This window comes from Grus americana, chromosome 17 (assembly GCF_028858705.1).
Source record: "Grus americana isolate bGruAme1 chromosome 17, bGruAme1.mat, whole genome shotgun sequence".
Lineage (NCBI taxonomy): Eukaryota > Metazoa > Chordata > Aves > Gruiformes > Gruidae > Grus > Grus americana.
In genome coordinates this window covers 6,675,950-6,692,929 of record NC_072868.1, presented here as the reverse complement: position 1 = coordinate 6,692,929, position 16,980 = coordinate 6,675,950, and the positions used below count along the sequence as shown (strand labels likewise).

The window sequence follows — 16,980 nt, the reverse complement described above, 5'->3', positions numbered from 1 at the left end:
CAGATTCTTTTTGCAGACACAAACCAGTTTTGCAGCACTAAGAAAAACAGTTCCGGGACAGATATAATTTCCTTTAATACCAGGCAAAAAGCCATCAATGGCCTGTGTGACTCCAGGCAGTTTTGATACTCCCACCTGTACCAATGCTCAGAAGAGGAATAAATTCTCTCACAGCATTTCAGTGGGGTACCAGATGAATCTCAGGTCACCAAGTTAACCAGGAAAGCATCTCAGGGGATGCTCACCTTGACCTAAGCCAAGTCTAAGAAACACGTCTAAACCCAGAGTCAGCATGTGTGCCGATACAAATCTACTTCTGGAGTCTTCTGAACAAAGTATTTTCTATTACTTTGGGGCAGCCATTACAGAGTCACAATATTTAGTCAACCTTTTACTTCTACAGTCATTAATCATGCACCATTTAACTACTAGTTTGTCATTTACTCTCCTAATCCTTTTCAAATCCTTCTGCTTATTTTCACATCTTTTTTCAATCCCATTCTATGTGTCTTGCTAATTACACTCCTTCACTGTCACAGGCTGTTTCAACACAGACACGTTGCGCCAGAGGTGGTTTGATCACTTGCTGCGTTATATGCCCAATGAATCGTCTGCTATTGGGACATTTAAAATATAAACAGTGTTACTGGAAGATGATCAACTGTACTTAATTATCTGGACAGCTACTTATAACTCTAGGGGATGAAGAGTGAATGACCATTTGGTGGTGCACTTGAAAATAAGGTTTCTAACGTTGTAAAAAAGAACAATGAGAAAAGGGGAAAAAAAGCTCAGGATTTCCATCTGATCAAAATAAGGAATTTTCCTTCCTTGCTGGATAGGACCACTTTCAAAGGATTGTTATTTGTGATTTTGCTGCGTTCCGAGCCAGCCATTCCTGCCAGTCTCAGGAGACTCTCTGTCTCCAGAAGTCAGCACGCGAGGCCAGCCTAGGAGTTGCAGGTCATCCAAGTGACAGACGCCAAAAACGGGTGACAGATGAATGAGACCGAAGCAGTCATCACCTGAAAACTTAAACACAACTGAATTATTCATGGCCAAAAGGAAGAGAAGAGGCAATGTGATGAGAGAAGGGAAAGAAGGAACCAAGGGAAGTGGATGAATTGACGGCTGTGAGGAGCGATGGACTAGCTCTCAGAGGTACCCAGAGCATTAGAAATCTCAGCCCAAATGTACAGATCCACAGATTTACTCCCAGCGATGAGTCTGACTACACAACTCAACATCGAGCCAATGCCATCCTGAACACTTCCTCTCGAATCTCAGTTTTCATCTCACTTCTACAATAATGCCTTGACCTATCACGCCGGTGATGCAAACCTTAAAACTGCACGTATGTAATGCAGAGATTACTTTACTAAGAGCCTGGAAGAATAACTGACTTTTTCACCCCAGAGAACAGTTAACAGAGGCTGCTGAGAACCAGGTATATGCCACCATCATTAGCTATTAATTCAGTATCTTCAAAGACGATGGTAGGAAGCAATGAACACTTCCACCTCCTCTGCACCAATCTCCTTGGAGATGGCTAGCAGCCGCACCAAGGAAAGCGTGCAAAGCTCAAAGGGGAGCTGAACTCAATGCACTTAGCACAGCTTGGAGAGTACCGTCTAGGCACGGCTTGTCACACCACCACTTCCTGCTGGAGCCAAAACGTTCATCTGAAATAAGTGAAGGACCAAACATCTCCCAAAACAACACCAGCACTATGCAGGAATTGGTTGGACAGTTTCCACTTCCCAAGAAAAACACTGTGGACACAGTAACTCCCAAATACACTCATGTCATGAAACTCCATTAGATCAGCAGCTCCTAATTAATTTAGAGTGTGGCTCAGTCCTCAAACACCTTTTGCTATCAGTAAGACCTAGTGAAAGTGATGAAGAGGAATCATTATGCATAACACCTGCAAGAACTTGCTGTAAACACATTTGGCAGCACAGGGAGGTTCCTTTATGGCATAATCCATTTTTATATACACCTAATATTTTCAGGTTTTCAACCGATTGTCAGTGTGTTTGTAGAGGCTGTTAATGAATCTCATTGCTAAAAGCAGTTACAATTCTGTAGCTATTAATACAACGTGAGATCAGTTATGTCAGCTTCCGAGTGAATCACAGTTGCGAACTTGTAGGTGTTCGATAGCTGGTTGTCAAGTCGAAATAGAACATTGTTAAATATAATCCAAGTCTGTCCTAGTTTTGCAGCTCTTTTCCCCTTTCTGCACTGCAGCCTTAGTGGACTGAACACCTGCAGGTCCGAAGAGATAAGCACGGGAATATCAAGGCGAAAAACAGGTTGGCTATTAGACCACTTAGATCAGCAAGTTTTAAAATGTTCACTTCTGACTGCAATTTCCTCTCGAATCTGATGACTATAGGAGCTCAAGAGACCAGGTCACTAAATCTTTTACAATGTCTAAACTGTGCAAGATGTACTCATATCAAGATGTTAAGCTTTTTTTCCCCCCTCTTACAAACTGAAATAAAAGGCTGAGAATCTTTCCTGACATAGTAGTTTAGCTTTAGAGCAGGCAAAATCCCAGTTTCCAAACCATTTATTGAATCTCAGAGGCCAAATGCTGCTTGAATCTGCATTGCTGCCACTTGCAGCTGAACACTTTTGTATTGGTCAACCTGTACATAAAAGCAGATTCTTAGCAAAAAGTGACAGAAACATTGGAAATTATTAATGAAAATTTTGATCAGTGAAACATTTTCAAATTATCATGCTGTCATGCCTTCAGGATACACTCTCCCCCCAACATTTTTCACGCAGTTAATACCCTGTACAGGTGATCTTTGGAAACCCAGTCTTAGGGCTCTAGGGGAAAGGTATTTAAGGAAATAAACAGTTTTCTAGATTTCAGGAAATTAAACAAAATTGTGGCCTGAAATAAGACTTCCTGATTTTCACAGTCAATCTGTCCTACAAGCTTGCTGTCTCTCTGCAGCAGATGGCTGCAGTGAACAGACTGTGAAAACAGAGAGTCAAATTCACCAACTAAAATGGACTGTGGATAATTTGCCTGGTATTATTCCTAGAGCAGCAAGCCAAATTTTGCCTCAACCGACCATGCAATATTTCATAGAGCTCTCTAGTAGGTAAGCCAGGCAGTACTGAGACAGAAATAGAAAAATATTGAAATAGGGCCGACACGATGCCAGGTTTAGAGGCGCTTGGCTTGGGTTGGGTCTTGGGAAAAACTGAGTTTAGGACGTAGTAGCCGCCTCCTGTCCAGGAGCAGTAAGAGTGTTTCTGCAGAGACACAGAGCAGGCAGGTCACAGGAAAAGACCTACTCCTGTTACTAGGCAGAAGCTAGGAATTCAGTGGAAACAGATGAAAAACAAGTTTATAGAAAGATAACTTGGGACTTTGGCATGGCTCAAAGCAGAACCCTGGGCAAAACAGGAAAGCTGAGCATTATTGTTGTGAAACAGTCCAGAAGTGGGTCCTGAGGAACAAATACAATCGAAAGTCAAGTTCTGCTCCTTCCCCTATTCTCAGCCTGTACTTTCCCAAGTCTCCCATTTAGCCTCTCAATCTCTTCAAGTGAAATACTTTAGACCAGGTGTGAAAATCACAAGCACTGGGTTTTATCATACATGATCCATTTACGCTACAGCACCGTTGTGTGAGAAATAGAATCACAGACTCATAGAATGGTTTGGATTGGAAGGGACCTTAAAGATCACCTAGTTCCCACCCCCCTGCCATGGGCAGGGACACCCTCCACTAGACCACGTTGCCCAAAGCCCCATCCAACCTGGCCTTGAACACTTCCAGGGATGGGGCCTCCACAACCTCTCTGGGCAACCTGTTCCAGTGCCTCACCACTCTAACAGTAAAGAATTTCTTTCTAACATCTAATCTAAACCGACCCTCCTTCAGCTTAAACCCATTGCCCCTTGTCCTGTCACTACACTCCCTGATAAACAGTCCCTGACCATCTTTCCTGTAGGCCCCTTCAGGTACTGGAAGGCTGCAAGTAGGTCTCCCTGGAGCCTTCTTTTCTCCAGGCTGAACAACCCCAACTCTCTCAGCCTGTCCTCATAGGAGAGGTGCTCCAGCCCTCCAGTCAGCTTTGTGGCCTCCTCTGGACTCGCTCCAACAGCTCCATGTCTCTCCTGTACTGGGGCCCCCAGAGCTGGAGGCAGTACTGCAGGTGGGGTCTCACAAGAGCAGAGCAGAGGGGCAGGATCCCCTCCCTCGACCTGCTGGTCACACCTCTTTTGATGCAGCCCAGGACACAGTTGGCTTTCTGGGCTGCAAGTGCACACTGTCGGCTCATGTTGAGCTTCTCATCAATCAATACCCCCAAGTCCTTCTCCTCGGGGCTGCTTTCAATCCATTCCCTGCCCAGCCTGTAGTTGTGCACGGGATTGCCTTGCTGCACACCCACATACCTAGATTGCACATCCATAGCTTATGCATATTGGGTAGGCAAATCATTAGTTAAATGACCATCTCTCTACCCATGCAATTTTCAGAACCTGCGTGTACACAATAACTAAACCAAGATCTCTCTACTGCTCTTACGAAGTACCAAGCAGAAGTGAAAAACGTGCACTAGTGGAAGGGCCACGGGCTGCCATATGGAAAACATCTTTACCTTTATTATTTCTTGCCAAAGCTCCAGCTTATCAATAAAATATTGAGAACAGCTTTCTCTACGTCAAGGGAAAAGAGCCAACAAACGTGTTGCCTGCACAGTGAATAAAAAAAAAAGCCCATGATGCTAATTTTGGAAAACGTCACCTGATGGAAATACAGAAATACAGAAAGAAAAAGGAAAAAGCCACAGGGGGAATACTGAGAATCCTAACGGGATGTTGTTATTGCAGTATAAAATATCGAAACATTTATAGGGCAAAACCATTGATCAAGACACGAATGAAATCAGGAGATAGCCATGGATGAGACTCTACCCAAAGACCTCAGGCTGCCATCCAAAACCAGCCCCATGGTCAGCAGTGTCCGGAGCAGCTGATGGCTCCTGCAGAGGAAAAGGAGGAGGGAGCAGACTGATCTCGGGCTGCAGAGAGACATCAGCACTAAGCATTCTCCATGCTGAAAGGATCAGACCCGAAACGAGATCGGCGCATCTTCACGAATAGAGCGATTTCTGAGCCACCTGACAAAGAGCTGCAAGACAGGAGTGCGGACGCCTCCGATGCCAGGTACCAAACAGCTACTGCAGCGAGCTGTCTGATCACAGAGGGAAAGCTGCTTGTTCAGTGCAGCAGAAAGCGAACCCAAGTGCTTTGAAGTTGAATTATGGGAGAGTTGCCATGCTAAAAGAAGGATTACTTGCCTTATTTAAGACACCCGAAAGCCCAGAGAGAGCATCTCTTCCACCATCAGCCCCATAACTACTAGCAGGCACTGAAGAAATCCATACAACCAGGACGGATGGCCCCAGATGGAGGAAGAAAGTACGACGATGACAGCATGCACTGAAACCGCAGTACAAGAATGGGTGTCATGGGATGCTAACGTTACCATGGAAATGTCCTCGTACCACGTAACATTTTGACACTGTCTGTTTTCTGTGAAGCAGCAGCGATGTGGCAGCCTGCAAAGCCTGCATGAAACGGCTGTTAGAGTTTCGCCACGGTTATCACTGCAGCCGGCAGCCAATTCAAACTGTCTGAGTATTGGATTTTGACCAATCTGGCAGCTCCGCTCTCTAAAGTGCACGAGGAAGCTTTTAACAGAAACAGTTCCATAAATCACCCTGATTTAATATGCACTGTCTGCCAGACTGAGCACTGGCCTGCATGCCTACTTTCGGCATTGCTTGCCCCGCTTTCCAGACCAGCATTTTCAATATTCCTTCATCAACTTATTTGAATTACAGAACCCACAGGAGAGCCTGCTCCTCTGCTTGAGCTGGCTTCGTACGACCCGAGTGGCAGAGCCTCAGTCCCACACTTGCAGGGCTGCAGGATGATTTTCTGAACTGCTGAAGGCAGGTACAGCCTCAAATCTCATTCACTTTTGACAAATGCTAGAGTCCAAAACTCCTAGGCATTTTTGAAAATGCCAAACTTTGCATATTTAATAGTTAAAACAAGCACAGACTCTTGTTGTCAAAACAATGTTCATTGCAGAAAGCTTGTTTTTATCTCACGGCACATCGGGTAATGCTACCTAACCTTCTCCTGTCTTCTTACATTGAAAGAAAAATCCCAGATCTGGAGGGGATGCAACTGTGGACTATGTGATTCACAAAGGCAGATATATGGGGATCAACCTACAGAAAAAAGTGTGGTTTTTTGACAAATTTACCAAAATCACCATCCAAATGTAACACTTGGGTTGTGACAGCAATTCCTGCTGGTTTTGGGAGGAGAGGGGGGAAGCAGAACACTGTCAAGCCTTGACAGTCAGTCTGGACCACTATCCACCTTCATCACAAGTTTAATTAAAATTACTATAAAGGCAAAAGGGCTCTGCAGAACTGCTGCAGAGCAACTGCTCTAATCCCACCGGCCTCCGGTGAGATTTCATGGCAGCTAACGGGGCTTCAGCCAGAGGGATGGCAGCACGAACTGAACCTAAGAGATCAAGACAGCTTCTGGGGCTGACTTGTCGTGATACCGCCATCCAGAAATGAACCGACTACAACAGCTGGAAGTCTAACAGATGCTAGAAAGAGTCTTCTTTTATTTTCCTAACAATCTGATTAAAACCCAAATATGGATATAAAGCAGCAACCTTAAAATCTTGAATCAAATTTTCCTAACTTTCCACTAGTGCTGTGATTGTCATGCATCAAATACAAGAAAGGAAAGGTAAATAGTAAAAATAAAAGAAAAAAAAAACCATCCACCCACACAATCCTTTCAGGATGCTGAGAAGTGCTAAACAGGGAGCTGGATTTCCAACAAAAAAATATCTTAATCTTCTTAGACATCTTGGCTGCAATACAATTAACATGTTTTCCATCCACGTGGCAGGATACATTCCCTGCTAACTGTAAATATGCATACTGCTGGTGGGCAGCTGGCAAAAGTCCCTCACCACTGGGAAACTGTCACCACTGGGAAACTGTCACCACTGGGAAACTGTCACCACTGGGAAACTGTCACCACTGGGAAACGTCAGCCTCATCCATCCTGCCCACGAAGCCGAGCGAGTCGGTGACAAGGTGGGTCATTCTGCAGGTCTGACCCCACCAACAGCTGAGCTGTTGCACCCAAGAGGATGGTCAGCTCCAGAGAGGGACACAATCACGCGTGCCACGGGGAAGGAGGCTATAACCTCTTAAATATTATCTCTCACCACTGCAATAGCAAAGTACCGTTAACCGCAATTCCCTCTATTCTAGCTATTAACCGTGAATGACACCTCAACAGTCCCTCGAATGCAGAACTGCAAGACAAGGCAATGAGAAGATGCCTGAAAAACCAGGCCACTGCAGATGCACTGAAAGCAAAGGTTTTTCAAGGATGCTGCGCTTCACCCATGGATCCACAGAGCTCTCCTCCAGCTGCCAAAATCATCCACAAAACAGCGCGGTATTCCTGAAGCCCAGAGGACAAAGCACCTTATCACACCCCGCCTCCCAGTCCCACAAACATCACAGCAGCACGGGTCTTGCTAAACAATAGATACAGAGTTCAGAGCAATACCAATGGGATAAAATAGCTCACCCCTCCAAATCAATACAACGAAATTCAATAAAGGCACATGTAAAAAGTAGTAACTGCAGAACATTGAAAAAACTAAATGCATAAATGCCAGAAAGGGACTGAGTAGCCAGGCAGCAGTCCTGCAGAGAATGATCTGGAAAGTGGTACGGCTCATACCCTGAACGTGAGTCAGGAGTGGGAACTCTTGCAAAGCACTGTGTATGCAATATTCCTATAAATACACAAAGTTTGGGAAACAGTTATTCCTCCCCGCTAGGAGCCAGCCAGAGCACTGTCCGCACTACTCCTTCTGCAAGATCCCAAGTCCAGCAATGAGACCAACACATCGCTTGCAAAACTGCTCTATGCAAAATATTCAATCAGACTTTGATCCGAAAAGCAAAAGGCTGCAAAAGGAGGGAGAAGGATGTCAGGCAGTGATGGTCATGAGTATGGTCGTCGTCTCCTGGTTCAGAATTATCGGCACTGGGAAGAACAGCTTTGCAATGCAAAGAGCTGCTCTGAAGACAGCAGTGATCGATTGCTTCTCATGTTGCTGGGAGCAAGACAATAGTAATCTGCTTAATTTAAGCTAAATTTTAGGGTAAACTGTCCTAATCAGAAATTTCAACAGGAAGAGGTTGGTTAGTTGGGGAACGGACACAAGTGACTCCTCAGGACCCCTTCTACCTCTACACTTCTAAGAACAAGGACACGCAGACATTAGCATGAGTTCTTAGTCATAAAACAGTTTTGAGAAAAATGTGACATTTACTTCTGTACACGCTGTACTCTCCCAATTGTTGAGCACTCAAACATTTTAGACTGGCTTCTGCAAGGCCGTACAAGTTCTTTGTGTATCGGACAAAGGGGATATAACACTCCGACGGCACGAAGCTGAAACATTATCTGCCACAGTGATTTAACCGTGGCTGGATTTGGGTAAAAGATAGGGCTGCTGAGCTTTGCTGTATTCCTATGTGAAGCTGGGCTGTATCAGGGCTTCCCAGCCTTTCCACGCATGCTGTTTTCCAAAAGCAAAGCCAAAGATAGAACTTAAATGCAGATCCCAAGGCAAGCATAGTCTGACAGCAAAATCAGAGCACGCCTAATTTGTGCATGTCATCAGCAGTGATTTAAGCAATGGCACCTACTGAGGTATCATTTGTGTTGCAGGATCCCTATCAGGAGACAGTTCCCATACAGTACAGCATGGTTTTCACACCCTCTCCCAGAAGATAAAGCCAAACCTCAATGGAACATCATATGGATAGATGGATATTCAAATTGCATTGAACAGTTCTGCAGAAGGCCAGAAATCCTTATTCAAATACGCTAACGGTGCTTCATGACAGATGTCTGTGGGGAAGAGAAGATGGCAGGGCTGAGAAGCCTGTGTGAGCCCAGGTCTCACTGCCCCACTAAAACACCTTAGCAACTTGCAAATCATTTCCTAAATTAAAACGTTCACATTTCTAATCTAACCAAAGGCACTCAAATATGAGCAGATAGTGCTTCAGAAAATAATTGCACAGATAAATTATTCCTCAAAACAACTACTCCAATCAAACTTAATTCTCCCCTACACAAAGCAGATACATACATTCTGTCAAACAGAAATGTTGAGGCAAAGTAGTTACAGCATTTCACAACTTGTCCTGATGTAGGAATCCAACAGAGTAAAGATAATTTTTTTAGCCTGAAGAACAGAGTGCTTTTGAATTAATAAATGTTGCATTAAAATTAACTTCACATGAAATAGAAGCAGTAAGGAAACACTTTCTCTGAGATAGAAAGCTTTCCAGGGACAGACTTTTCTATTTGGAAGCAAATTGACAGCAAAATAAGAGAGAGATCCTTCCCCTGTGGCTGGCAGGGGTCACGCATAACCAGCCCTCTACAACTCCTGCACACGTAGCTGGAACGTAACATAATCCTCCGAACACCTATAACGTACGTCAGGCCAGCCGCAGTCACCTTCGAGGGAAGGAGACAACGTTGTGCTTCCCCGGGAAGCGTGTGCTGCAACAAGCAGCGCTGAGGGGACAGCACAGTGTCACCATCAGGAGGCTCATGACCTCATCTGTGTCCCCTCTCCTGTGTAAATCCACACCCGGATGACCACCAAGGAAACATCCACGCAGCATGTTGTGGCACAGCGCTCGAGATGCCAGGGCTAGCCGCTGCCAATCTTCTCCCCCATCCTACGTCACCTAAAACAATTCCTCAGCCTGCAGCCAGCACCAGGCACAGGTGGATGCTCCAGGCTGGGACGTGCTGGACAACTCTGCCAGGGTGCCCGGTGGGATACGGGAGCAGGTGGCAGCTGGTGCCCCAGGAAGGCTGCCCGCCACGCTGAGTGTGACCGATACGACGTCACCCTTCCCCTGCTCTCTCCCATCTGTCTAACCGTACCCATCTGTTGGGTTTTGCCAGACTGTAAGCTCCTTGGGACAGAGACTGACATTTTGCTTTCTACAGGCACAGCGTGAACTTGGCTGAGGACTACAGCTCTCACGTGCGGCCGCCACACCAAGAGCAACACAAATGAGGTTTCAAATCTCTTGTTCCTAGTGCTGACTCATTCGCAGGGCTCCTGCTCTCCTCTGGTCTCATACGGCCACAAGAGAAGACAAAACCTGTCCTCCGTAATTGCAGTCTACTGATTACATACGCAGGCAAGAGACCCAGAGAGCAGAGAGCTGCCTCTAGTGCGCAGGAGATCTAAAGAACAGCACGGCTCGTTCAGCTCCGCACCAGCTAGGCGCATCTGCGGTGTAAGAGTCAGTCGTTGCATTTATGGTCTGGATTAACTCATGATCGGGCGTGAGATCACCAACCTCTGCAGGTATTATCCGCAGCATCTTCTCCTAGGCTGCTGGTCCGTTTCATACGCTTTCCTCTGACAAAAGACTGATTTGACAGCAGCCCTTCTGAAATTGTTCTCGATTTTAATCCATTTATAAAACAAACACCTACTTACCTACAGCTAGAATGTGCCCAGCGGGGAGAGCGGCATTTCTTACAATCACCAGGATAGCGTATGGCCAAGGATACACCCCTCGCTGTGCAAGAAGGAGGAAAAGCCATGGCTTTTGCTGCCTCCTGCACCAGCCGAGAGCCGGCTAGGTGCGCAGCAGGGATTAGGCCACAGGCAAACTCTCTGTGTATTTGTGTATTCCAAGACTGACAGATCTGTCCTGCAACATCCCTGGGGTAATGCATTGCCAGATGAGCCCTATGTTTGTGTCTTTGCAGGGTTACAGGGATGAACTGTCATTTCACTTGTAAAAGATTAAGAAGAAAAACAGTTAATATTCCAGACGTCCAGATAATTTCCCTTGTCTCTATATGTTTGCCATGTGAATACGGTTCCCTACCTAACAAACAACAAAACTGGTTAGAGGCTTACAAAACTTCAAAGGTAACTTTGGATGAAACAAAACCAGACTAAACACCACAAGGACTTAACACGCTTGATACATATGCATTTAAAAAATACACAACTGTTAAAAGTTAAAAGACTTGAATCATCATTTTCTTTAAAAATTGTATGTACCCCAATACAATACAGTGCTTCAATTGAGAAATATCCATGGCAACGTGAAAACACACATAGGGGCTCTCTCTATTTAATAACTTTGCGATGCTTTAATATTTAAAATCATAGAGAAGTTCAATGTTTAAAATTTTAGAGAAGTTCAATAGATAAAACCCAGACAGAAGAGTATTTAAACTACACTACATGTCCACAGCACGTTCTTCCACCCCAACGTTTTAAATGTTTTTATCAATCCATTAAATTAATATTGCACATAGCTTCTCTTCAAAGCAATTGATCGTAACACAGTGCATCTGCCAGTACTTGATAGCGTGTGAAAGCAGCAGCCTAGGCTGAATTTTATCTCTAACTCAACTCTTTTCTGAACGAGCAGCTGACACAAGGAAGGCTTACCGTCAGTATCTAGGAGACATTTTGACTTTGGAAACCATTTTCTTTCTGCCAGACACTTGGTTCCAGCTGGCTGAGGCACAATTTGATCATGCCGTCTCGTAGCCAGGGCAGAGGTCTGCTGAGCTGGACAGTCCCTGCGCTGGGGCCCTGACCCACGGGACCCTTACAGGTCCCTCGCAGCTATTCTGTACCTTCCCCTGCTTCCCGATCGAAGCCTCTCTGCCCTCCACGCCTTCCTGGGTACAAGATCCCTGCAGGGAACACAAGTTTCCCCTTGTGCAGATGCTCAAGTTGTATCTGGACTTCAGGGCAGCTACATTTGCAATATGACCACGGCTATAGTCTCCTGAACATCCAAATCCGCGTCCCCGCCAGGGCACGTCTCAGATGCCTTCTGCCAGTGCAAGTGGGTATACGATGACAGGGAAAGGAGCTGGTGCATTACTGCGTCTCATCCACTTAAGCCACAGCAGAGCTGGAGCACACACACCCGGGCCCGAGCGGCGCTCCTGGATCCTGCGTTTTGGGCACAGTGGCTTAAGGAAACCCCATCCCCTTCAGTGATTTTAGGCATTTCCCTCCTTTGTTTCTTTAAGTGTAGCCCTTGTCCTCTGTAGTACACATGGTCCTTGTATGGAAGCTCTCACATCTTCAGAGTCGAGGGCTGCTTCTGGCTTCCCGACTCCCAGCAGGTCCATCACCCTCACACTGGCCGTACCTGCTGCTAAAACCACCTCCTCTCTCCTGCCCAAAGCTTGCTGAATTTTGCATGTGCAGCTCCAAGTCAGTCGCTGTTGCTCTCTACCAAAACTTCACTTTCTGTTCTGCTTTAGCCAGTTTTCCAAACTTCATGCTGGTTCTCCTCCATGCCAGCAAGCACACCTCTATTAACCTTCGGACGTGCCTCAGGCCGGACTGGACAGGGCTGTGCTAAGGTTGCTGTCAAAGGTGGGTTTCATACACCCCCCATTCCACAATCCAGCAGTTTTAATTGTGAACCGCACCCAGGACTCGCAAGCTGCCTACAAAGCAGGTCCTCGTAGTCATCATGAATCCTCAACACACTATTTTTAACCCCCACGCACTTGCCACCTGGCAGTTTGGTCCCCTCTGGCATGTTGCCACACGAATACCAGCATACCAAACGGCTGACTCCAGCCAAGACCAAACGTACGGCAGATCCTCAGGACAGCTAAGATTTGTGTTCAAGCTGTTAGAAATAAGCAACGATTTAAGGCTCGCATTTTCTAGAAGTACATACGCAAAGAGCACAGGAATTATTTTTACCTCTTTTTAGCCTACTACTCAATAACTGAAAAATTATCAGAGCTCAGGACAGATGTTTGCCTAAGTTAAACCAACAATTATGATGATAATAACTGCAGTTTCAAAATCCTTAACTTCACTGACATTGCTGGGGACCTCAATGGAGCAAAGACAGAGGCTCTTAGCCAGCAGGAAGGACAGTAATATTACCATGCCGAGATCAAAAGAGTTATTAACCCAGAGTCCTTACAGTATTGAGTGCAGACAGTCATTTCTGTTATTTCAAAGCCCCACCGCAGCTTACTGGTGAACAGAGCTCAGTGTTTGCTCAGAGTATCCTCTTTGTATACGCAGCCGAGGAATGAAAAGGGTATTACAACATAGGAGTAAGTCCACATTCACATCTTTGGAGAGGCAGGCACGTGGCCTTATTTGCCACAGGACACATCTGAAACTCACTCTCACGCCCTGGAAGCATTAAAAAGAGATCCAGCTTCTTGCTCCAAGTCCTATCACTATCCTGCCTACACCAGCCTCCTGCTCCTGCGCACTAAGATACAAACCGGCATCACCTGCACCCGCTTCACTGCCGAGAACTCATCCGGACATCCCCGGTGGTATGGTGGGCAGAAGAGCTGTGGAAGATCAGAAGAGTCTTCTGACCTCATATCCAGAAGGTGGACAGTAAAGAAGAACAAAAAGGTCAAGGCAGAAAAGGAAATACTCTATAAATATTCTATAAGCCATTTTTCAAGATGAAAAGCCGGAAATACTGGAAGCCACCACAGGTATCATTAGCATTGGTCAAATGTGGCTGTGTTTCCACATCACCATGGCTCTCAGCACAGGCACTCCTGCAAATTCCTTTTACGCTCCTTTTATCTGACCCACCTGTAGTAACTTAAACACCTCAAGGACTTTTCTTGTTTGTAGATTTGAGCTCTCATTATGCTGTTTTCCCTTTTCAGAGGAAAATGTGAAGTCTCCTTTAAGCTTGGACATTTACCAGCTTCTCTCCTTTTTCTGTAGGATGACTATTCTCTTAAAGACGTGGTTCTCCACTTCAGACAAAATGGATGATGTGTCTGTTTGAAATAGGATTGTTTACTTTGTCAATGCTCGTGGGATCAATTTTTTTTTTTTTTTTTGCTATCTCCTATGGAGAACATCTTGCCAAGTGCAGCATTCATCTCCCTGAATGAGCTACCAAGATCTATTTTTTTTTGACAGAAATCATGCCGCGACCAAAACTGGTCAGAATTTCAGGAGCGTGCATGGGTATGAATAATACAGGATCTTGTCTGGCACAATTTCAGCATTTATTTTGTCATTTCTCTTTCAGGGCATTTATTTTCTTGAGAAAGTTATACGCTTGTAGTTTTAATGCAAAAAATACAAAGCAGCACACATTCTTTCTTGCTGCTTGGTCATGTATGTCTGAATACACACTCACAGGCACAAAATACAGGAGCAATACTGCAGTGTCCCCACTGGACTGACTGTTACCCCCAGCAGCTTTACTAACGAGACTAACTCAGGCAAGCGAGATCCACTAATAAGCTGCTGGAGAATAAGGTCTTAATTGTAGATTTATTTAATTCAGAGGCAAGTACTTGTGTTGTATTAAGAGCAGCCTATTAACATTCACGCGTGAGCATTCAGTAAGTGTGAATAAATACAATTCAGCGCAAAACCATTTTTCTAAGTGCTGGAAGAGGAAACATTCACTTAAACTGTCACCCTGCTCAGAGCAAGAGGGGTTGGACACCAGGGAACGAAACGCTGTTCAAGGCACCGTGTCAGGTTCTCGTACTCGAGCATGTCTCGCTATCAATCATTTCTGAAGCAACAGCGCCGAGACTTCCCAAAGCTCCCGTTATTGCCAGGTACGCTCCCCAGCATTCGAACCAAATATGAAATGCAAATAAATCATCAGCAAAAATTTCAGAACAAAATTTTAAAAAAATACAGCTGTTGGAGGATACAATCTTCTGCCTGACACCCCTGCACAACACTGATGACAATCCTCGGTTAATCACACAGATGATGAATTTATTCTTACGTCAATCCCTTTAAAAACAACATTACAGGTGTAGCAGCTAGCGGGCTGATTTGCCCATGTATTCCTGCTGGCATCTGCACATCTTGGGATGAGCCGCTAGACAAAGAAGCACGCCGGCATTTTGAGGGATGCAACCATGACAGCCAGCGTTAAAAATACGCCTTAGTTACCAACTTTCATTATTTGCCACTCAGAAGATTCATTTACAGGTTCAGCCTCTGGCACAGTTTGCACTGTGAAAAACATCCCTTATTTATAAGCGAGCCGCCGGGAACGGACAAAGTGCTTATACACGGCTCTCCATCCACCCCCTCGTACGTCCTCCCTACCCACCCTGCTGCTGTGCCGCCCTCTACTCCCAGCACCTTCTCCAGCGCCCACTGTCCTTCCCTTCCCATTCAACCGGATTGCTTTCCTACTTTTCCTTACCAGTAGCCCTCTTTTTGAAGGTTGGTCTTATTTGACGACCGCTGCCAACCCTTTGAGGCCAGAAGGGTCTTTATGAAGCAGGCAAAAATCACTGCATCCACTCTCAAAGGTTTTTGTACGTATTTTGTGATCTACTTTGCCCTCATTTAAACAGGATCCCTTTTATCCCCCTCTCCGAAAGCAGCACGGTGTATTATGCTAACAAGCCCTCAGAACAATTAGCCTGGGAGTTCACGGTGTGTAAATCAGCGGCAGACCAGACACATCATCCGGTGGAATGGACGCCTTCTCCCCGAGTGCTGCCCTTCACCACTTCGCACAGCTCGGCACAAGAGGACTGGGCACATAAGCCGCTCCATTTGCAAACACCCCGGGTTTGCTATCGATTCGAAGAGGGAGCGCGTTTCATCGGCGTGAAAAAATTCTCCCGTTTCATCTCCGCAGGCGCACGCTTCCCTGCACAACCCCCCCAGGCCGGGCACCCGTGGCACACAAACCCCGCCGGGCAGCGGAGGGGGACCCCTCACACCCCAAACCCACGGCGGGGTCAGGGTTAGCACCGACACACCGCAAACCCACCCTCTCCTGCCCACCACCGCCCCCCCTGCTCCCACGGCACCCGTGGGCGGACAGACACACACACAACCCCACTGGAAACCGGCCCCACACCCTGCCCCCGGCCCCACCGAGCCCCCCGTGTGTCCCCTCCCGCTTTGGGGCGCTCTCCTCACCCCACGCACAGGCACACCCCTACCGCCACGCGCCCCCAGCCCCACTCGCGACCGAGACCCACCGGCCTGGCTGCTGCCCCCCACCCCACCCCACCCCACCCCACCCCCTCGTACCCGCATCCTCCTCGTCGAAGCTGTTCATGCAGGGGAAGTAGATGGCCAGGGCCTCGAAGGAGGCAGAGAGGCTGAGGCGGCTCTGCGACCGCTCCATGAAGAGCCCGGGTCCGGGGGCGCCGCCGGGGGCCTCGCCCGCCGCCGCCGGCGGCTTGGCCAGCTTCGCCGCCCCATTCTTCACTCGGAGCACGGCCCGCGGCGTCTTGGCTGCGGCGGGGGCCGCGGTGAGGCGGCGGGGCGAGGCGAGGCGGGAGCGCGGAGCGCAGCGGCGCGGTGCGGAGCGGAGCCACCTGCTGCCGCCCGGCGCTCTGGGCGCCGCCCCGCCTCACGCCCGGCAGCGCCGCCGCCAATCGCGGCCCGGAGGGGAGGGACGGGACGGGCCGCGGCGGGAGAGGACGGAGGGGCGGCTGGGGGCTCCTCGCCGTCTGCCTGGCGGGGGCTGCGGGACAGGCCTGCGCCCGCCCTGCACCGGGCCCGGCGGACTCCTCGCTGGCCCCAGCCCTGTGCGTGTCCCCAAAATTAATGTCGAGTCTTTCAGGAGGTTTCTTCCAAAAAGGGGGAGGGGGGAATAAACGACGCTGGTGTAATTTAAGGGGCAGCCCGGCCTCCCAGCCCCACAAGCAGCCATCTCGGGGGGCAGCTGCGGGGTAAGGGGGGTCCCCAGCCCCCCGCAGGACCTGCAGGCCGGCAGCAATGGGGAGAGCCACCCCTCCGGCTTCCAAAGGGGTGTTTCAGCCATTGCCCGTATCAGAAGGCCCTCTGTG

At 47.5% G+C, this 16,980-nt stretch overlaps 1 protein-coding gene across 2 annotated transcripts in view; it reads right to left on the bottom strand.

Moving 5' to 3' along the window:
* The window catches only part of RIMS4 (regulating synaptic membrane exocytosis 4), a 60,968-nt gene extending 44,441 nt beyond the window's left edge, over positions 1-16,527 (bottom strand). The window contains exon 1 of one of the 2 annotated variants that reach the window (XM_054845891.1): positions 16,217-16,527. In XM_054845891.1, the coding sequence (XP_054701866.1) occupies positions 16,217-16,313 (97 nt within the window). In that variant the 5' untranslated portion in view covers positions 16,314-16,527. Of the gene's footprint in view, positions 1-13,771; positions 13,877-16,216 lie in introns of those variants that run through there. The other variant, XM_054845892.1, reaches the window with a different exon arrangement.
* Between the last annotated feature and the right edge of the window lie 453 nt (positions 16,528-16,980).